Genomic DNA, 20,351 nt, shown 5'->3' with positions numbered 1-20,351 from the left:
AGCCACCGCGCAGAACGTGGGGCCCGGGCCGGCCGATTCTTGGATTTTCCAAGGAAAGCCTGAAATCTGTATTTGTATGTGCAATCTCCCAGTTTTTAAACGTTGGCATCTAATCCAAATATTTTTTAAAATACTGTATGGGCCAAACAAAATATCTGCAGGCTAAATGGAGCCCCTGGAACACCAGTTGGCCGCCCCTATTCCAAGCACTGAAGCCACAACTCGATCCATCTGTAAGAAGTGGAAGGGGTGCATTAATCAACTTTGGGTCAATTCTTTTTTAGACATCCAGTAAAGCTGAAAATTCAAAAGACACCATCAACGTCCAGAAATCTATAAGAACCGGCTGCGGAACGTTTCAAAGGCGTCGTCCACATAAGTCAGCTTATGCAACAGAACTGCGACTCTGTCCAGAGTTTTGGAAACTAACAACCAGGGAGTGTCCTTGCAACTTTCCTGGGATGGTGGAACTAACAGGCTTCAGATGAAACCCATTTGCTGGTTTGCAGAACGCCTGGGACTGGAGTCCAAACCACTTGCAACAGGCGATCCCATCATAAACTCAAGTCAGGGTGCTCAGCGGCCATTGTAAAATGACCAGGAAGCACTCCACTTTGGTTGCCAGGGATCTGATTTCATGGCTGTTGAAGGAGATGAGGCAGATGTCATCCTGAAGGCTTAAAGTGGCAGCAGTGGTTGCTGAGGACCTGAGCAGACCTCGTTCCTGAATCTCAAGCCTGAGTTTGCTGGTGACTTTGCCCAGGGAAAGACTCCTGACATCCTGGATGGGCAAAACAGGCTCCAGCCCTGCCTTTATAGGCACGGGCTCAGCTTAACCAGCTCAGGTTTAACAAATTAAAGAGGTGTCAAGAATGCGGTGGAGAAGGGCCAGAGAAATGGTTTCATCATTCCCTGAGAACAAAGCCCCTCTTTTTTTCCTGAGAGGGTGGAAAGTGAAAGAAAACTCGTGCTAAAACAAAGCTGAACGGGCGCAGGGCACGAAAACAGTCCGGAACTATGCCCAAAGGCCACAAAGACAACATGCATCCCAGTCTCAACTCTACAGAATGGAGTGAAGGCTATTTCATAAAAGATTTTTTTCTGGGTAAATACAGCTTAACTATTTATCTGCAATGGGTTTCCTGATGGGGGAGAGGGGAGGGAGTACAGAGAAAAAGGCGGCATTAAAAGAACATTTGATTAACGGCCACACATCTAACTCATAGCCTCCAACAACGAAATTGCTTTTCCAGTTCTACTTTTCTAGAGCGAAACAAATGACAGCTGGAGCGGATACTGTGAAGTGTCGTATTTTTTAATACGAAAATTCTGGACTATCTTGGCTTGTGGCCTGGGGCACGTGAAGAGCCACCACGAGCACAGCCCTCCACGGAGGGATGCTCGCAACGATCACCGTGTCGTCCTGCAAGGAGCAAAGTCACGGGCAGGGCCAGCGCACTGGCCAGGGAGGCAGTAAGCCTGAGCATTTCTGCACGCTCCGCTAGCAAGCATGAAAACGGACAAGCGCTGTTCAAAGCAGGTTTGCATGCTGACCTACCCAAAAACCTGGTTTAACCGATCACCTTATTCCTGCACAAGGATATCCGCTTGTTACCACAAGACAATGCCTGCACTTGGAGGAGGAAGGACAGCCGCACAAATGACTCAGAACAGTTCAAAGCGTGGGTGTTGGTGGATGACTGTAGGGCCATCGAATGACACCGAGTGACATCTCTCTTGGTCCTCTTTACTGGGCCCGGTCTGCTGTCTGGGGGTCAGAGACTGCTCTGGAATGCAGGCCGAGTGGACAGCAAGTCTGAGAACAGACTTTCTTGTGGTTTGGTAGCTTCAGACCTTGACACGCAAGAGCACATTCCTTCGGAAACACCTGCGCTGCAGAACTGCAAAGAGATGGCTGAGCCTCTCTGGGTCTGGACTGTGCTGGAAGGCGTTTCCTTACACTTACATGAGTCAGCAACGCGGAGCACACATCACCGGGGATGCCAGGACAGCGAAGGGGCACGGCGAGGAAGCTGAGGTTCTTAGAAGGTGGGAAGTATCACGAGGGGCAAATTAAAGCTGCGTCTAGGGAAGTGCCTACGTGACGCCGCCTCTCCTGGAACGGAGGGACCAGACCTGCGCTTAGCTCCCGCAACGGACCTTCCAGCCCTAGCTCTGCAAAGTTCGAGGCTAGCAGCTTGCGACGTGGAGGCAAGCAGCTTCCTGGGCTCTGGAATTTTCTAGTAAGACTCTAAATGGCCTTTGCTGAATTCACGAGAAGTAGCCTAACAAGGTCCTAAGGACACAGGCCGAGGCAGCCTCAGGGCTGATCTTCAAAGCCCAGCTCGGCCCCGGCCACCTGCAGGGCCGGCTTCGACTGTCGCGGCCCCTGTAAGGAACAAGCCACCGGGCGGTTCACGAACGACAAATATTTCTGTCTCACGGTTCCAGAGGCTGAGAAGTTCAAGATCGAGGCGCCACCAGATCCGGCGCCCTCCTCACAGACAGCCGCCTTCCCCTGTAAGCTCACACGGCAGAGGGGAAGCGGGGAGTTCTGCGGGGTCTCTCGTAGGAGAGCACCAGTCCCATCCAGGAGGCTCCGCTCTCCTGCCCAAAGCACCTCCCGGGGGCCACACCTCCTAATACCGTCACCTTGGGGGTTGGGCCTCAGCGTATGGATTTTGTGGGGGCCCAGATATTTCAGACCATAGCAATGGCCCAGAACGGATGACGAGGATGGGGGGAAGGCGGTAAAGTGTGCCGACAACTACTGAGCCCTCCCCGTACATACCAGGTACTGGCCCAGATGCTTTCCTTCCAAGGACGCTCCCTTTCTCCATTCGTACCAGAACCCTCAGAGTTGGGGCCAGCATCAGAAGTTACTTGCCTGAGGCCACAGAAGAGTGAAGCGGTGAGTGAAAGCCAGGCGGGATAACTCCAGAAACTCTCCACCCCCCCCCCCCAGGCCCCCGAATCCAGGCTGGACCCTCAGACCAGCCCTCCCATTCCTGAGAGCCAGTCCCTGACATACCCGCCCCTTCAGCGGGTGACGGATTCGCATGGGGGACCCAGGAATAGATCTGCTACGTTCTGTAGAAGCAAGGAGGAAACCAGGAAGCCGGATTTGCGCCCGCCTGTGATGACATGAAGAAACTGTATGCGTGCACTCCCGAGGGGGTGAAGACTGGATCTTGGGGAGTGAAGAAATCTTATGTATGACGACAGTTACAATACCGTACAAAGGGCCATGGCCCGTAACCCGATATATGGTGTATCTGTGGGAGAGACGATCAAGGGCACTGATGGGACAGAACTACAAAAGGAGCCTGGCCGGAGAGGGTGGTGGTACCGACCACGAGGTTGAGAAAGGCCATTCTAGAAGGCTAGAGAGGGGGCAGGGCAGAAATGGGAGCAAGACTGCGCCGGATGGACCTTCTTATATGGTTTGTTTTTTTTAAGCATGTGAACATATTGCCTAAATAAAATATAAACAGCTTTAAATGAACTTTAAAAAAGAACGCTGACCAAAAACCTCGGCCGGGGCAGGCTCTGCGGGCGCCCATGGAGGGCAGCCACGTGGATTAAGCTTGGCTTTGGTTTCTGGCGAGCGGCACGCCCTGATCCACGGCCAGAAGCGGACTCTTGAGGCGTCCGTGGCCTCTGGGCCACCCGGCCAGGCAACCACTCTGCTTGGTCCTCATCGGAATCTACAGTCCCCGTGTTTCCCCAGCCCTGCTGGGGCCGATGCGGGGGCCGATGCGGGGGCCGCTCTCGGCAGCACCAGGCTGACCGTGGGCTCTGCCCGCCTCTCGCCTCTCCCTACAGGAGCTGCTTTGTCACAGGCTTGCCATGGGCACTGAGCAGCCCTGGGAAAGGTTCCTGACCTGCTGAACAGAGCCGTGCCAGTCACCCTCAGCTCCTTCCTCCCTTCCTGCGCGTCCCTCTGTCCACTCTTCCCAGCCCGGTCCCTGCCGACTCCCTCAGCCCCTCTGCCAATGGCACGACTAGCAAAACTTGGGCCACTGGTCCACGCTCCGCCAGGGGAGCACGGCGGGGGCCACCAACTGGCCTTCCAGCAGTCCCTGGGCAGATGGCATCATGTCCTCGTGCAGGCAAACATCCCGAGGTCCCCAGAAGGGAGCTTGGGAAGGGCCCCCTGAGCCCATGCCACGCGGGGAGACAGGGCCTAAGGGTCCTCATCTCCCAAGACCAAAATAGCCAATTTTTTATTTTCCTGTGCAAATACACTTTTAAAACTTTAAACCGTGTTCTACGAGAAGCTGCTAAGCTCCTACAGAAAACAGCAGCTAACATTTGTGGAGAGTTACTTTGCGCCAAGCACCGTCCCAGCACCTGTCCACTCACTTCCTTCTCGCAGCAGCCCCAGGAGGGAGGACGGAGGAGGGAGGATGGTCTCCACAGGGTAGAGAGAGAGGTAGGGGCGCAGCCCGGCAGGAAACTGCCCGGGGTCACAAGTCAGCGGTGGAGTGGACACTCAAAGCCGGTGTCTCATGTCGTAGGGAGTCACGCTGAGTAAACACTGACAGCTGGGCACAAGGTGGGGAGGGGGGATGAAAACAAGACCAGACGCAGAACACAGAAGGCACGAGGGCCTGCCAGCCCGAAGCATGGAGAATTCCACAGGGTGCGGTCAGCCCTTCCCACTGTGCCCGAGTGGTTCTCCCAAGGGAGCAAAGGAAGCTATCCATGGCCACCTAACCTCCCTGGGCCAGGCCAGCAGTGCTCCTTTGCCCTGCCACGTCTTTCCTTGGGTGGGGAGGGAGCTTGGGACCATGTTGGCCCCCGAGGTGAGGAGAACATCGACACAGTTTCTCCGCTGCCAGAAAACCAGTCACCGATCTGTGCTTCCTCCAAGGCTTTTCCTACTTGCTTTCTGCATATTCTCGTCAAACAACAAAAGGCCGCAGTGGCCAAGATACAGGTCAGCCAGGAGAAGGCGCCACGAGACACCTGAAGGGAGGCAGAGCTAGTGTGATCACCACGATTATTATTAATGGCGCCAGGAGTGAGCACTGGACATCTTTCAGGAGTCTTATGTCCTCGGCTGGCAACGCCAACTTCAGATCTTCATGCATCTTTGGCAGGTTGACTATCCGAGCGAGAGGTGGAGTTTTCATGAGAAAACAGAGGCCCGGGGAGTGTAGGTAGCTGACACCCAGCCAGCCTGCTGCACCCGGGGTCTGCAGCCCGGACCCCCCCCCCCCACCAGTATGTTCATTAGCAGAGAGGGCGGACCGCAAGGTCAGGAGCTGTAGAACGAACCACGCTTCGGACGACCTGCAGAGCGCGGATCAACTGGCATGACCACTTAGGAAGAGAGTCCGGCAAGGGCGTGCTCTGACCTTGAGCGCGGGCCCCAAGAAGAGTTCACGGACATTTTATTCATAAAGCTAGACGTGAGCCCAATGTCCATCGACAGACACATGGTACAGAGACGACAGGATATCCCCTCAATGGAATGATCCACAACAATGACATGAACGAACCCCAGCTACACGCAATGGTGTGTGGGACCGCCCAGGCCTGCGGGTGACGGAAAGCAGCGCTCCCGAGCACCACTGCATGACTTCCTTCCGTACAGAAAGGCCTGACGAATCTCTGGGGTTACAGGGCAGGAGAGCGGCCACGCTGGGGGATGGGACAGAGGACGGGGGACCCAGGAGGGCCTCTGGGGTGCTACCATGCTTCCATGTCATGCGTGGTCCAGGTGGTAATCACGTGGGTGGCCCAACTGGTGACGTTCCGAGGACACGACTGGTTCCTGAACGTGCACGTATCTCGATATGTAAATACGTAGAGAGATACTCAAATTCATTCAATGTATTTCAGTAAATGATTTCTTAAGTGGTTCACATGAGGACCAGAGAAGCAGATCCTGAAACAGACTGGTCTGTGCTCCTCCCGCCTGTAGAAAGGCTCATAGACACGCACGTGTGCACACACCGTCTGCTGTCCTCCGAGCCACTGGGCGGAGGCTCTGACATCACTGAGACCACATCCTTTCTCCGCAAGACATTTCTAGAACAGGATCGAGGAAGTCCTCTGAGAGTCCCAAGCCTCCCCTGTCCCTCAGTCCTCTCGTCTGTGGCTGAATCTTGAGGCAGATGGCAGAGGCCCGCCACGCAGGGCCTGCGGTGAGATGGCCTCATGACCCAAAAGCCGCCAGGCCTGCAGACACTGTGCTCTCAGTGGCATCCGGCCAGGCCCCCATCCACGCCTCTCCCCTGCCCAGGCCTGCACGGCACAAACCTTCCCTACCTGCCGCATCTAAGTGCCCTGGCCCGAGAGGCACGGCCACCTGCCCATCGTCCTTCTGGGCAGCGACAAGGCAAGAGCTACTTGTGAACTGATCCCGTTTTGACAATTCCAGTCACAGTTTAAATAATCGCACTAATGAGAGGACGCCTAAGGCGACCTTTGGTAAAATGCGTCACCACCACCCCCCCCCACCTCCCCCACCCCTACCCCCCGCTAACCGCCTGCTGCGGGATTCTGGCTTTGTCTGAAACACAGTAACGCCCCTGTTGGCCAACTCTTGCCTCCCTGCGGTCCATTTTTCAAACACAGCCAGAGTCATCTTTTCAAAAGGTAAATCAAATCACACTGCACTGCTCCAAACACGCCAACACTGGCCCGTTCCTCTGCCCTCGTAGCCGCCCCCTCCGTCCTCCCCTCCACCTGCTGTCCCCACCTCCCTACTGCAGCCTATCTGTGCACCGGGTCTCAGGGGCCAACACCACCCCCATCCGGCCACACTTTCGCTCCTAACCTTGTGCAATTTCCCTCACGGCCTTTTATCGCCATCTGAAATATGCTTGTCACCTTACATACTAATGTCCATCTCCTTTACCGAAAAATTCCCCCACGTGGGCAAGGCCTTCATCAGACTTGTGCGCCTGTGTACCCAAGTCCCAAAAGAGTGCCAGGCACAGAGTAGGTAACCAGTCACTCACTACCTCGTGGGGGGGGGGCGGAGAGGGAGGTGCGGGGGGAAGGCAGCAGGGTCAGGATGGAGGGGACAGAAGGAAGGAGTGAAGCCTACCAGCAGGGAGGGCTAGCAGGAGAGAGGGTGGAGGCAGGGAGGGAAGGAGGGAAGAATTCATTCACTGCTGGTGTTTTCCAGGTAAAACCAGGGACTTCAGAACAAGGACGTCATAGGGACAAGAGGACAGAGCAAAAACAAGGGGGTGCGTGTGCAAAGCCTACCTTTCCGAAGAACTACGGAAAGCACCCGGTTCGGGTGGAGGAGTGAAGGGAGAGGGAGGAGTGGGGATGCATGTGGCTCTGGAATCTCACTTACGTTGCCAGTTCGAAATGAGACTTTTTGAAAATGTCTCAAGTCCTTGGAGTGGGGAAAGCAGAAGCTGCATTTTGGAGTTCCAAGAAGTGGGGTATGTGCAGGAATGCAATGTGATGGAGTCAGGACAGGACACTCTGGACCATGCGCGAAGGGTCAGGAAAAGATACCCAGATGTGGGGGCTTCTGGGGATCACAGTCAAGTGGCACGTTCAACTTCAAAATGATTTGTTTGCATTTGGACCCCAGTCTGCTGGTGACCCTTCCTTTTCCAGCTCGAGGAATCTTCCCTTGACTCTCGAAACACATACGCCCCCTCTTGCGAAGTTCCCAAGCAAAGCATACTCTGCCCAAATCCCAAGGCCCATGAAGGGCACGTGAGGAATCCCCGCATGCTGGAAGCACACGCCGACTTCTGATTGGGCAGCCAGATGTGGCTTTCGTGGGCAAGGCCCCCTTGGCGTAATCAGTGAGAGGCGCAGAAAGGGAGCTTCCCAACCAGACTAGAGACCAGAGATTTCCAGTTTGCCTGTCAGAAATAAACACAAAATCAACTGAGAAGTCTGAATCCCACACCCACGAAGCCAACGGTGGAATCTGAGAATGTTCCATGGGAGGAGTCTGACATCTCAGCCATCAGGAGACCAAAGGGCACACCTCTTCCTGGGAGCTGCGGTGGTGGTGCTGTTTGGGGCTTACACGGGGCACAGCTGGCCACACTGGCTGGTCCTGGGTTGTACAGAGCCCTGGGGACACTGCTGGTCAAGCCCTGAACATCTAACCAGCAGCCACCTTGCTGCCTTCTGGAAGCCACATAGGTAGAAATTATTCTCTTGCCCTGTCCTGTTCTGGTACCACGTGAAGCCAAAGAACTCAGAAGCATGAATATAGGTGCATGGGATGGGCGCAGTGCTGGGCATCTGAACCTGAAATTCCCTCAAGGTTATTTCCCCAGAATGTTGGGGAACAGGGGTTCCAGGCCTGCCATGTGGTACCACTCCAGGATTCCATTCACAGAGAGAATAATAAAATGCAGGGTGAACAGCACCCCCTGGAGTTGCACGTTCTGTTATATGTGACTGAGTAATTCTGGGAAGTGCTACATCCCTCATTTTAGAGATTGATAATGTCTACCAGCACAGTAAAGGCACTGAGAAGTCCTGCAGTAAACAATTTTGTTTTGTTTGGTTTGGTTTTGTTTTTGTTTTTAACTTGGTTTTACAGAATTTTTTCACCTTTGTAAGCCACGGAACCCTCACTTCAATATCTCCTAACATCCCATGGAATTGGGCTTGTGCAGAAAGTACTTAAAAAAGGCTCCGTCAGGAGAAGCAATTTCACTGCACGCAGTTCTCTGAGACATCCTTAGAGCCGACTCATGTTACTGACCTGCCAAGAGCTCACTTTCACCATGACTTTGAACCTGCCTGTGTTCAGAAAGGCATTTAGGAGGCCCTAAAGGGTCTCCATCCTCAGCTGCTCTGTCCGCAACTCAAGCTTCTGTGAAAACAGGAAGCACCTCTGTGGGTCTGGGGCCATGATGGACCCTCAAAGGTGAGTCATGACCACCTGGATACTGCTCAATCCCTAAGAGGCAGGGCACAGACTAATTCGCCATCTCTAACAGAGACCCTCACTGTTTGTCTTTAACATGGGATGACAGAGAGGTGGGGGGAGGGGCCGGCACACGTCTAGCCCTGGGAGATCAAACCAACCACCAGACACAGAGTCACTGGGCAAAGTTACCTGGGCCTGCTCAGGTATCATTTACTTAGAAAGCACCTCATCCCTGATACATCCCCCAAGCGCATGCGTGGAGAGAGGTCTGCTTACAGCCACGTTTCATTTATCTGCTCGCATTAGGCATTCCACATGAAATGGATTTTCTGGATTTTCTACAAGATAGCCCCCTTTCAAATAAGCACCAAGATTTTATCTTAACCATCTACATGCAGTGAAAATTGTTCAAGGATGGATTGCACGTGGGTCTCCCTCTTAAAACCCAGCACAGTGACCCTAACTGACTGTGTCAGAACATTCAGGATGAGACAGATCCATTATTCATGCGGCAACCCTGAGGTCAGCCCTGCAAGGGCAGCTTGACCCGACGCCAGGTGGCCCAAGGTATCTTTGCTTGATGCGCTTGGGGGGAGTCTGTGATCAACAGTTTTACTAGAGAGAGGATGTAGAAACTGCCAGAAGTCCCGGAACCCCCAGATCGCCCAGACTGTCAAAACTTCACAAAAGGTAAAAGTCAACAGTATCTGAGTAACGACCAGAGAATTCCTGCCACCGAAGCGTCTGATGCTCAGGATCTGGTTTTTATGATAACTGTTCTGGCTATTTTGAAGCTTTTTGCCTGAGTCCTATTACTTGGCTGGGTTCCCGAGAGTAAATTTTCCTAAATAATTGATGTTTCAGGGTCTATCCGATGCTGCTGCCTGTAAAAGGTGAAGCTGGAGCCGTGGCGGCAGCCAGTGGTATAGGCTTTCCTTCTCCTAAGAAACTCACACCCCCTGTTTTCCTTTCCCTGGTGACCCCCAACCCCCGCGCCCCCCCCCCACCCTGTCCTCCAGCTGCACCTGGCTGATCCCAGGTGAGTCCTCTAGCACATTGGCCCCTCCCCCTGAGATCACAGATCACCATCCCAGACACAGCCACTCTGCCAAGACGACCCTCCAGCACCACCCCCCGCCCCCAAACTCAGGCACCTCAGACACACAAAGCTGCCCTGAGTCTTTTCCTTTGGCCCAACCACCCCAGCAGCCGGGCTCACCACAATGGAAGCCCGCTGTTTCCCTCCTGTCAATGCGCCTCTCTGTTCCACGGGCCATGGCACAGATACGCCTGGAGCCTGCCTGCAAGCCCCCCATTCATGCTCCCCTTTCCATCGAGCTTGCTCCTTCCCTTTCTCCACGCCCCCTCCCCCAAATACACAAAAGAGGGCTATCAAGCAGGACTTTTTTTTCTCTACAGGAATAAAAGGTTTGCCTTCCTTCCTTTCTGCTGGTCTATTCTTGGTCTCCACTTGGCGATGCAGAGAGTGCCAGCAGTTAAACTGCCCCAGTTCATGACCATGACCCAGGGGACACTCCTTCGGCCAGAACTGCCCTCCTTTGCTCTTTCTGTTGCACTGGTTGTAGCAAAACCTCTAAAACTCTTACCAGCTGCCCCAAAAGTCCTGCTGGGAGGGCATTCGTGCACAGGGTCGGGGGAGGCATTAAAGGTTCTCTGCTTCAACCCCCTTAAATTAAAGAGGGGGACATGGAGGCCCAAAGGGGTGAAGCCACACAATGAACTTGCTGGGGGGGGAGATGCTTTGGGGGCCCCGTCCTTACGGGCAACGAGAAAAAACAAGCATCTTACCATCATCCAAGTAGGTCTGGTCCAAGTTCTGCTCCTGTTTAATCGTCACTCCTGTGGGTAATACTTCCTTTTGGTCACTGACCGGGGGTCCGTTTTTGGCGGCTCTTTGGCTGGTGGCGTTCTGCTGCTGAATGACCGTGGGGTAGGACCCCGGGCTCAGCCTCTGCCCTTGACTGACGGCGGGCGGCGGGCCGGGCCTGGCGGGGCCGGGCGCGAAGTTCTCGCAGTACATGATGTGCTGGAATTCCTGGTGGCTGCCGCAGCGCGGGGGCTGGTTGGTGGGCGAGTAGTGGATCACCGGCGAGGCCTGCTGGTTGGCCGGGGAGGAGTGCAGCAGGCCGGAGCTCTGGCCCTGGGGGCCGGCGTGCACCAGCACCGAGCGGTGGGCCTCGGCCAGGGACAGCGGGGCGGCCATGAGGGCCGGCTGCTGGTAGCCCAGCAGGCTGGGGCTCAGGCTCTTGCTCCGCTGGTAGAGGACGGCCGCCGGGTTCTGCTGCTGGTAGCGGGCGTCGGGGGACGAGAGCCCCGAGCGGAACTGCTGGCAGGGCGCCATGGTGGCCACGAGGCAGGAGGGGGATTCGGCCACCATCGGGTGCTGCGGGTAGTAGGGCTGGCTCCCCAGGCCCCCGTGGGCGGGGCTGCAGATCAGCGTGGGGTCATACTCATCGGTGGGCTCCGTCTTGATGGCTGGGACTGGGGGAGAGAGAAGCACACGGGGTGCGCCCATCTTAGTGAGCCACGGGGGTGAGCAGAGGATCAGTGGGCTGCAGCTGGGAACGTGGCCTTGGCAGTCCAAGTAGGGGGGATCAGACACTTGGGCTCGGTCACGCACGAGTCTGGGACGAGAGCCTCCCTGTGGAATTGTCTTAGGGAGAAATTTGACCCCGGACGATGATCGGGAACCGTGGGTCTTTCCAGGAGTGGAAAGACGGCTCGTAGGTCTGTCTCAGCCCTGGGACCTTTTCCCAGGGCCAGAGCTCCGAGAGGAAGGCTTGCCTGAAAATTATATCCCCCTCCTCCTTCTCCCTGCTTGCTGTCCTTGGTAACGTGCATCACCACCTGACATGGTCTGTATCTTTCCTGTGCTTATTATCTGAACAACCCGCCCACACCTCCTCTTGAATTCTTTTTTACTTAATTTAACCAACGACTGGAGGCAATATTGGCATTTCCTAGGCATGGGCCAAGTGTGTTAGCTATGTGGCAGTTTGCAGGATGGTCTAGGACTGTCGGCTCCTCAAAGGGAGGATTTTTCTGGTCTGTGTTGTCCAATGCTGTGTCTCTAAGCACCTAAAACAGCGCCTCGCACTCAAGTGACACTCAGATGTTTTCAAGAAACAGGAAAGGACCAAATGGCGGTGGATCCATCTCCTTAGTTCTGCAGTATTGTGGGGGAAGTGAGACCTGCCGGCCTCGGCCTCAGTGTCCCCGTCTGTCACCTGGCAGTAACAAGCACACCCCCTGCTCCCATGGGGCTGCTGGGAAGATGAAATGAGATGTGTGGAAAGTACTTAGCACAGAGACTGGCACACAGTGAGCACTCAATGCTTGCTGTTGTTACTATTAGCATCTGCCCGCTACCAGCGCTGGTGCCTTTGCTGCTCCTCGCCGCACCTAGGACGGTCCCCAGAACTTGTCCTCCTCCAGCATCCCTTCCTAGAGCATTGCCAGCCCCAGGAGCTGAGGACCCAGTTTCCTCACTGGAGCGAATGCTGTGGGGACAGGACGCTAATCGAGTTCGGGGAACCGCCAGGCATCGGGGGTAGAGGCAGCAAGGGGGTTCGGCCGCTAGAGCAAAAGGCCGCTTGGACACCAGCCAGGAATCGTTTCTCAAGGTGCCCTTCGCCTCAGTCCCGGGTTGACCTGGGGGACTGAAGTCTCACTCAGGCCGTGCTCAGACAGGCAGGGGCCAACAGCAGGCCCAGGGAGGCTTCCTGACCACAGGCACGAGCTGAGAGTGCAGCAGGACACAATGGAAAACCTCTATGTTAAAAAGGATCACTGAGCTGCTGTCTAGAACCTTCCCAGGGATTCTCTCCCATAGTGTTGGGCCCCTGGCACTCACGGCATGTCACGTCAGTCCTGGGACGGTGCCACGGCCAGAGAGACCAGGCAAATCTCTGGACACACCCCACCAAAGCCAAGCCCCGCCAAGCCTGGGCTCCCAGGACGGTCCCCTTGGTCTCATGCTTCCGGCAGCCCAGAGGCTCCACGTGACGTCATCACAGGATGGAATACCCGGGGGGACAGTCTCAGATTATAGGTTTCCAGTCCTGGAAAGGTGGCTAGTAGGCCCGTGTCAGCCTTGGGAAGCTTGTAGGCCACTTCTGCAGCCTGGTTATAATCTGAGAGGTCAGTAATATCAATATTCCCCACTCTCTGTATCGTCTTTGATCACACACCCCCCCCCCCCCCGTTTGAACATGAGCTCCAACGAGGGTAGGGACGTTCGGGTTTTGTTCACTCCCGGATCTCCAAGCAAGAACAGTGTCTCAGATGTGGCGTTCGGATATTTTCGGGAGGAATAAACGTACACAAAATGGCCCTTGTCCCTCTTCTTCCGAAGTACTTTGTGGGAATGAGACCCCCCTGGCCTGGCTATCTACTCAGGAATCCACGGGGCCGCAGGGTGACTACCCACTGTGGGGTCCACTAAAGAGCCCGCAGGTTTCAGGGCACGTTCACTCCCCTGATCAGGAGCAAATCTAAGACGTGGACCGAGTCATCAGCCTTGCAACCTTCTGTTGAACCAGTCCACACGTACCTCCCTCCGAGTCTGCCCGCCCCCCGAAGAGAAATATAAACCATAATAGCTAATATCAGTTGTATCTGCTTACCGTGTGCTGTAGTAAGCACTTTACATGCACTTGATTTCTCTAAGTCTTATAAGGAGCCATTTGACAGATGAGGAAATGGAGGCTCAGAGAGGCTGAGTCAGCTGCTCAAGGTCACCCAGCTGGGAGCAGACCTCATGTGTCCTCACCGCACACCAAAGGGGCCTCCGGAGAGGACGCCTTACCTGGGTGGTAGGTAAAGTGCTGCGGCTGACTTCGTTTTCTTTTCCCATTGATGACGTAGAAGTTCACCTTCACCGACGCGCGGATGTGCTTGTTTCGATACTCGGGGATCTCAACAAAAAGCATGTTCTGGAAGGAAGGAGCTATCATCAACTCAACTGCAACAATGCCTACACGCCGACGCAAGGCCCCAAGTGCATCAAGCCAGCTCCTCTCCAAGGGGTCAAGACACGTTCTGCACGTGTACAGGCGAGAGTCTATCTAAGGGGAACTTGACCTTCCAGCTGCGGGCGAAGAAAGGACTGCCGCTTACTCTACCCAAGTCTATTCCGATGCCACAGTTATAAATCAGAGGGCCTGGTGCTCAACCAATGTCCAACTGATGTGTCCATTCAATACCTACTGAGTGCCTGTGAGGTCCAAAGCCCCGGGACTTGGAGGAAGGAGGAAAAAAAGAAGGAAAGAGGGCACGAGGGAGGTGGGAGGGGACACGACAGGCGCTCAGTCCTCTCGTCCAGGTGCTTACGGGCTGGCTCTTGTCTTTATCCACCGTAGCTTCCATCTCCCAAATTTGCTGCCCATCTGGAAAAATTAAAAAAGGACACGCTTTGAGGGAACTATTAGAAACCAAAGATTTAAGACCAAAACTCAGCAGCTTACATTTACCTTGGTTTACACATTGTACCGTTTCAGCAAGGTGTCTATGTGTGTTTGTGTGTGTCTATGTGTGTTTGTGTGTGTCTATTTGAAAAATACATGTATTTTTCTTTACATATGTGTATATTTTTTTTTCCAAAGGGAATGTATGTTGACCATAGAAAACTGGGCACCAGCAGGTAACAAAGAAAAGAACAGAAATTGCCCATCATCCCACGGCTGTTGTTTGAACGGCTCTTATATCTTTCTTTAAAAGAAGTAAGACTGTTCTACACGATACTTCACTATACGCTTTTTTCAACCAAAGACTATTTCCAAAGTGTCCTGCACACGCCAAGACGGTCACAGAGGCCCTATTACGGATCACTGGCTGTCCCAGACATGGCTTCTTGATCATCCGAGAACACAGGTCGCTCGCATATTCTGCCCTAAGAGCCTGAAACAATGTCCTGGCTTGTGAGTCCCTGGAGAGGGTGGAAACGTAGGAGCCCACCCCCCACCTTTCCGTCAACAGTCTGGATTTCACATGACTCATTACAAGAATCGATGAGAGCTTTTGCTCAGGAGTGAACGCTCCTTCCTTGGAGAAGAGCACTAGTTCCTCCGTTTGGGGCCAACGAGTTGGGCCAAACAAAACTCTGCATTTGCAAATAACAGATCTCTTTTTCTGACCCCCTACATTGGCCATCGGGCAGTTTTCGGCTGAAACAAATCATTTCCACAAGTGTTTCCAGGGTGTTTTGTGGAACGCTGGCTCTGAAGAATATTAAATGGGTTTATGAGGACAGGAAACAAATTCTGAAGCTAATAAGCATTTGGAAAATGCTCAGTCAATGTCAAATGGGTTTCTTTACTGCAGGACGTCTCAGAGCCTTTAATCTGCTCGCACGCAGCGTAATTCTTCAAGGTGGGCTGGAGTAAGTACCATGTCCCAACATTTGGCCACAGAATCCCTCTCCCCGGTTTTAAGCACAACTATTAACATCTCCAGTGACAGGTTAGATGTGAATTTGTATAGTCTTGGCTCTTAAGGTTCGCCCAAAGAAATCTGGTTTCCAAGCGTTATTTGAACTTCCGCGTATAGAACATATTTCCCCCAATAATGATTAATAAAGTCCTGTGATTGCTACCAAAGCTGATGTGTGCAGATGATCTTAACAACACACGGGCAATGAGCTAGCGGGAGCCCTGAGTAAGGAGTACGTCTGCAAGTCGTGGCCTTAGAGTTCTATTAGACTCCTGAAATGATTACGGGAGACATGGGTTTATGTCAAAAGGGAAGAGGGAAAATGTGGTCAAGGAACCAACTCTCACCATGATGGGAGGGAGCAAGTTCGAGTCACGCCATCTCCCTGACACCCGACACACAGCGGGTACCTAGCAAACATCTTGTGTCTGAGCACACGTGCCGAAGTGTCGGCAGCTCCAAGGGCCAACGTCAGCCACTGCTCCAAAGAAGGCAAGAAAGGACAGATGGATGGACATCAAGGAATTGGAAGTTAGGTCATCAAGACAGGGTACTTTCCATGTGAAAGGCCCCGGACAGAATGAGTCAGAAAAAAATCTCACCCCTTTATCAAAGACTGGGCAAAAGTCACCCACAGGAGACATACATCTGTCTTTCAGGTGGTGGTTACGAGCAAGGCGTGGGTCCATGCCAAAAAGGGCATTCTTATTCACTAACTGCAATGCGAGCTTTAAGTCAGAAGATCAAGTAATAAATTAATCAAGGAAAGAGACAATAACGTGTTGATATCAGGTGTACCGCCTCCTCCCTGGCCTCTCATTGGACCCAGTAATATCTGGGTCCCTTCGGTTCAGCTCATTTCCCTGTAGGACTCTGACCCACTTTGAAAAGAAAGGACCATGTTCAGGAGTCTCATAATTGGGAGGAAAGGGAGCAGCAGCTGGAAAAGCAATCAGGATGTATCAGGCTGGGCCCATGGTCTCCATCCCCAGCCCTCTTCCCAACCCACGCCGGCAAGTGAGAGGCGAAGCACAGAACGGGAGTCGGTGAAAGGCATGACCCCAGGAAGAGGGTTCTCAGGGAGTCTCTTCTCCTGGTCCAGGGACCCAAGAGAAACAAGAGGGAGCCCTTCTCCTTCAATTTCACCTTTTTTCCATCTCTGGTGGGTGTATGTTTAAGTAAAACTCCACCCACTAAGAGCCACAGAATTTCAGGGCATAGGTGCCTGGGACGCCCCCTAGGAATTAGCCAGCCCAACACCATCAGATGGGGAAACTGAGGCCCAGAGAAGGAACAGGGAGTTTGTCCAAAGGCAGGAAGTGGACAGTCACGCAATCGCAGTCCTTAAGCCACAAGGGGCACAGTCCCATAGCAAAAGAGATGCTTTCAAGGAGAAAAGCTCAAGATCGTTAAGCAGACACGGGGTGACCCGCTTCCTGGGAGGCCGAGGGAAAGTCCAATGCAGGTAAGATCTTTTCCGGGTCACAACCGCCACAAAGGTTCACGCGCATCTTCTCAAACTCGTTCCTGCTCCCCCTGTGCCCCCAGATAGCATTGAAGCACGCACAGCCGCCTTGAAGGCCCCACACGACCTGTTCCAGCCTCCCCAGGCCCCGTGCTCACGACCCCGCCCCCAGGAGGAATAACAGCTTTTGCTTCCGAGCACTGTCTGTATGCCAAGCACCACTCAAACCACCTCTCAGGTGTGGACGGGTCTGATCCATACAACAAGCCTGTGCCACAGGTCCGATCATCACCCCCATTTGACAGGTGAGGACACTCGGGCACTGGCCCGAGGACGCACGGCTATGGGTGCGGAAAAGCCAGATCTGAGCCCAGGAGGCCGAGCCCGGACCCAGAGGCCCTTCTGTCGACGTTCCGTGGTTGCAGATCCCTGCGTAGGTCCTGCGGCAAGTGAACGGAGGACGCGGGCAGGCATTCCGGGCGGCTGGGCCGCAGTCTCTCCCACGGAAGCCCAGCCACGGCGACCGCGGCACCCGGGGCCACCCCGCCGCCGCGCTCTCTCCACGAAAGCCTGCGTTTGCCTCCCCCGCCGTCCGCAAAGGCCACGTTTTCCTTATTCCGAACCCTAGCGCTCGCTCGGCCACTGCTCAGCACACCCGGCGTTAAGGTCATTGCAGTTAATGACAGTCACCATCTAAGCATCTGCTGGGGCAGACACTTCCTCAGAGAAGGCCGCGGTCCGTCAACAGACACACGGATCGACGGAATGTGCTCTATCACACCGACCGTGCACAGCGGCGTCCGGCCTCCGAAGGGAAGCGACTCTGACACACGCGACCACACGGATCGACCCCGCACGCGTGTGCTGAGGGAAACAGGCCGGACACAGAAGGACGGCAGTACGTAATCCCACGTACGTGAGGTACGCAGAATCGGCAAAGTCGCAGGTTACAGGAGGCCGCGGGGGAGGATGGGGGGGTTACTATTTAATGGGGAAACAGCTTCTGTTTCGAGAAATGAGAATATCCTGCAAACTGGTGGGGTCACGGCGGTACGATACTGTGAGAGACGTAATGCCACTGAGGGCTCAGGGATAAATGGTTACAATGACCAATATTACAACACGCATATTTTACCCCAATTTTTTTTTTTTTTAAAAGCTATTGGCCTCACGCTGGAGACCAGGCCTGTTTTGTGGCCTGTAGGGTGGGGTGGCTTTTTGGAGGTTTTCTCATTAGCTGCTGCCATTTCAAAATGAGATTTCACCTACAAAATGCAGATCTTGCTCTTGGGGGAAAAAAAAATCAGACGATCTGACCATTCTGGGCACCCACACAAGACCGTGGCCTCTTCAGACAGCACTATGCTCCCCACTTCAACCACAGCAGCCCCTCCCCAGCCCCCACATCTCTCCTCTACTTCTCATGCCCCACCCCAGGGGCCTCTGGGAGAGGCAGGTGCCGCCTCGCACGGCACGGAGAGGACGACCGTCAGGTTTCTGCAGATCTCCCTCCCCTGGGATGTATCTGAGGTTTTCCCCAAGACTGCATGACATTTTGGCCAGAAACCACTACCACCCGATATTCTCTTGGTCAGCGTCCTTCTCTGCTACTGTTCCCCACGCGCCCGCAGCTGTCGGGAAGGGAAAACGACTAGCTTTCCTTCCTCCCAGGCCCTAGGCCCCTTGCTCTGAGGACCTGACCTTCTCTTCTCTTCAGACTCACAACCACGTGCCCAGGAGGGCCCCAGGGTGTCCACAGGGCCCTCCCCAGACTCGGGTGCAGAGGGATGTCCCCATACCAGCCACTCAGTTAAAAACTCTCCTTCCCTCCCGCCCCCTTCCTCTGGGCTCCAGGCGGAACAAACAGGACCCGCCAGGCAGGACTTCCCCGGAGGCCTCTGCAGCACGACGGCCCGCGGCCTCACCCCTGGCCGGGGGGCCTCCACACACCGGCTGCTAGAGCTCTGGGCAGCAGGTTAGGGAGGAAAAAGCCCGTAGGGTCGAGGGGGCAATGCCCACCCACTCCAGCGTTTTCTGTGGGGCCTTCGGCTACACGGCTACTGTAGCCCACAGGTCCTGTGGCCAGAAGAAACTTCCCCTCTGTGGTTCCCCAGAGCTATCCGTTTCATCCCTGCGAACCCCGAACTCCAGAGCAGACAGACCCAGCCTGGAATCTCTGCATGTGTAGTGAAATCTCATTTTGAAAGGGGAGCACGTCATTCAAAAGCTCTAAGGCACCCTACAGGCCACAGGCCCAACCCGCTGTGCGTGTTCAGATGGGGCACTTTACCTCTCTCTGCCTCGTCCCCAAAATACAGGGACCACCTCAGGACCTATAGCTCACAGGTCCGTTCCCAGACAGACACAAGGCACAGGATAAATGTGTGGCAGATGTTGGTGTGCAAAATTATTACGGCTCATGGCAACATATTATGTCAATATCGTCTTATCATTTTTTGCATATATTCCACCATGTGTCATTACTGAAAAAGCCACAAGCATATTTTAATCAGAAAATAATACACATTTCTCTGATTATAATTATAAATTATAAATACTCCAGCCTGCGGGCATGAGCAGAGGGAATTCACAAAGGGCCGAGGCCTGTTATAGGAGGCAGGTGGACACGTGCCCAACTTCTTTCCTTTCAGATGGGTCTTTTCACCATTACCTCAATTTTTAAAAAAGAGGGAGCGCTCACAGGAATGAAAAATCAAAACCTAAATCATGGGGCGCCTGGGTGGCAGGGTCGGTTAAGCATCAGACTCTTGGTTTCAGCTCAGGTCTTGATCTCAGGGTCGTGAGATCGAGTCCCGCATTGGGCTCTGAGTACAACAGGGAGTCTGCTTGGGCTTCCCTCTCTCCCTCTGCCATTCCCCCTGCATGTACACGCTCTCTTTCTCTAAAATAAATAAGTAAATCTTTTTAAAAAGTAAAAACAAACCTAACTTATGAGCCAAACTCAGGGGCCCAGCTTCTTCCTTTTGTCTTTAAGCATCAGAAGCCCAGAGGGCAGCTTTAAGGGTCTAGCCTTGTTGTATGTCTCAAGTACAGTCTGTCCTGAGTTCCTGACAGGTCCCCAACAGGAACTGAAAGCTGACATTACTGTCCCCAATTTTAGGTAGCATATGGAAGGCATGCTCAAGGGAACTGGTCTCTATGGGAAGTGTGTGGTTTGCAAAATACCTCAAGACCACTTCCCTGGGCTCATCTTCCCTTCCCCCACCCTGCATCCCACAGCACACAAGTCCTGGGGTTTCACTGAAAGAACACGCTAATCCCATCCTCTGAACTGAGCTTCCAGGAGTCAGAGGAACTCATCGTAAATGCTGGCAGGGCTCCCTGCCTGAACTCCCTCCCTCTGGAGCTCAATCATTGCTGTTTCCTCGCTGTGTGGCCTTTAAGTGGTAGCTTAACCTCTCTGTGCCTTAGTTTCCTCATAAGCAAAATGGTCACGTTCATTCACTGACTTCAAAGAGTTGGCAAAAATTCAAGTAGATTATATGTAAAATGCTTAGCAAAATATTCAGCCCATAGTGAGGACTGCTGTCATTATTTGAG

The 20,351-nt window shown here is 53.9% G+C and overlaps 1 protein-coding gene across 7 annotated transcripts in view; it reads right to left on the bottom strand.

The window, feature by feature from the left end:
• Window positions 1–20,351, bottom strand: part of NFATC2 (nuclear factor of activated T cells 2) — a 149,445-nt gene that overhangs the window by 26,689 nt on the left and 102,405 nt on the right. For all 7 annotated transcript variants that reach the window (XM_045808462.2, XM_045808463.2, XM_045808459.2 and 4 more), the window contains exons 7-9: window positions 14,228–14,283; window positions 13,704–13,830; window positions 10,685–11,377 (exon numbers count right to left, since the gene is read on the bottom strand). In XM_045808462.2, the coding sequence (XP_045664418.1) occupies window positions 10,685–11,377; window positions 13,704–13,830; window positions 14,228–14,283 (876 nt within the window). The remainder of the gene's footprint in view (window positions 1–10,684; window positions 11,378–13,703; window positions 13,831–14,227; window positions 14,284–20,351) is intronic.

The sequence above is a fragment of the Ursus americanus genome, chromosome 22 (genome assembly GCF_024610735.1).
Source record: "Ursus americanus isolate L20-20 chromosome 22, mUrsAme1.1.p, whole genome shotgun sequence".
Taxonomy (NCBI): domain Eukaryota; kingdom Metazoa; phylum Chordata; class Mammalia; order Carnivora; family Ursidae; genus Ursus; species Ursus americanus.
The sequence above is the reverse complement of the archived record's forward strand: the minus strand, read 5'-3'. Positions and strand labels throughout refer to the sequence as shown.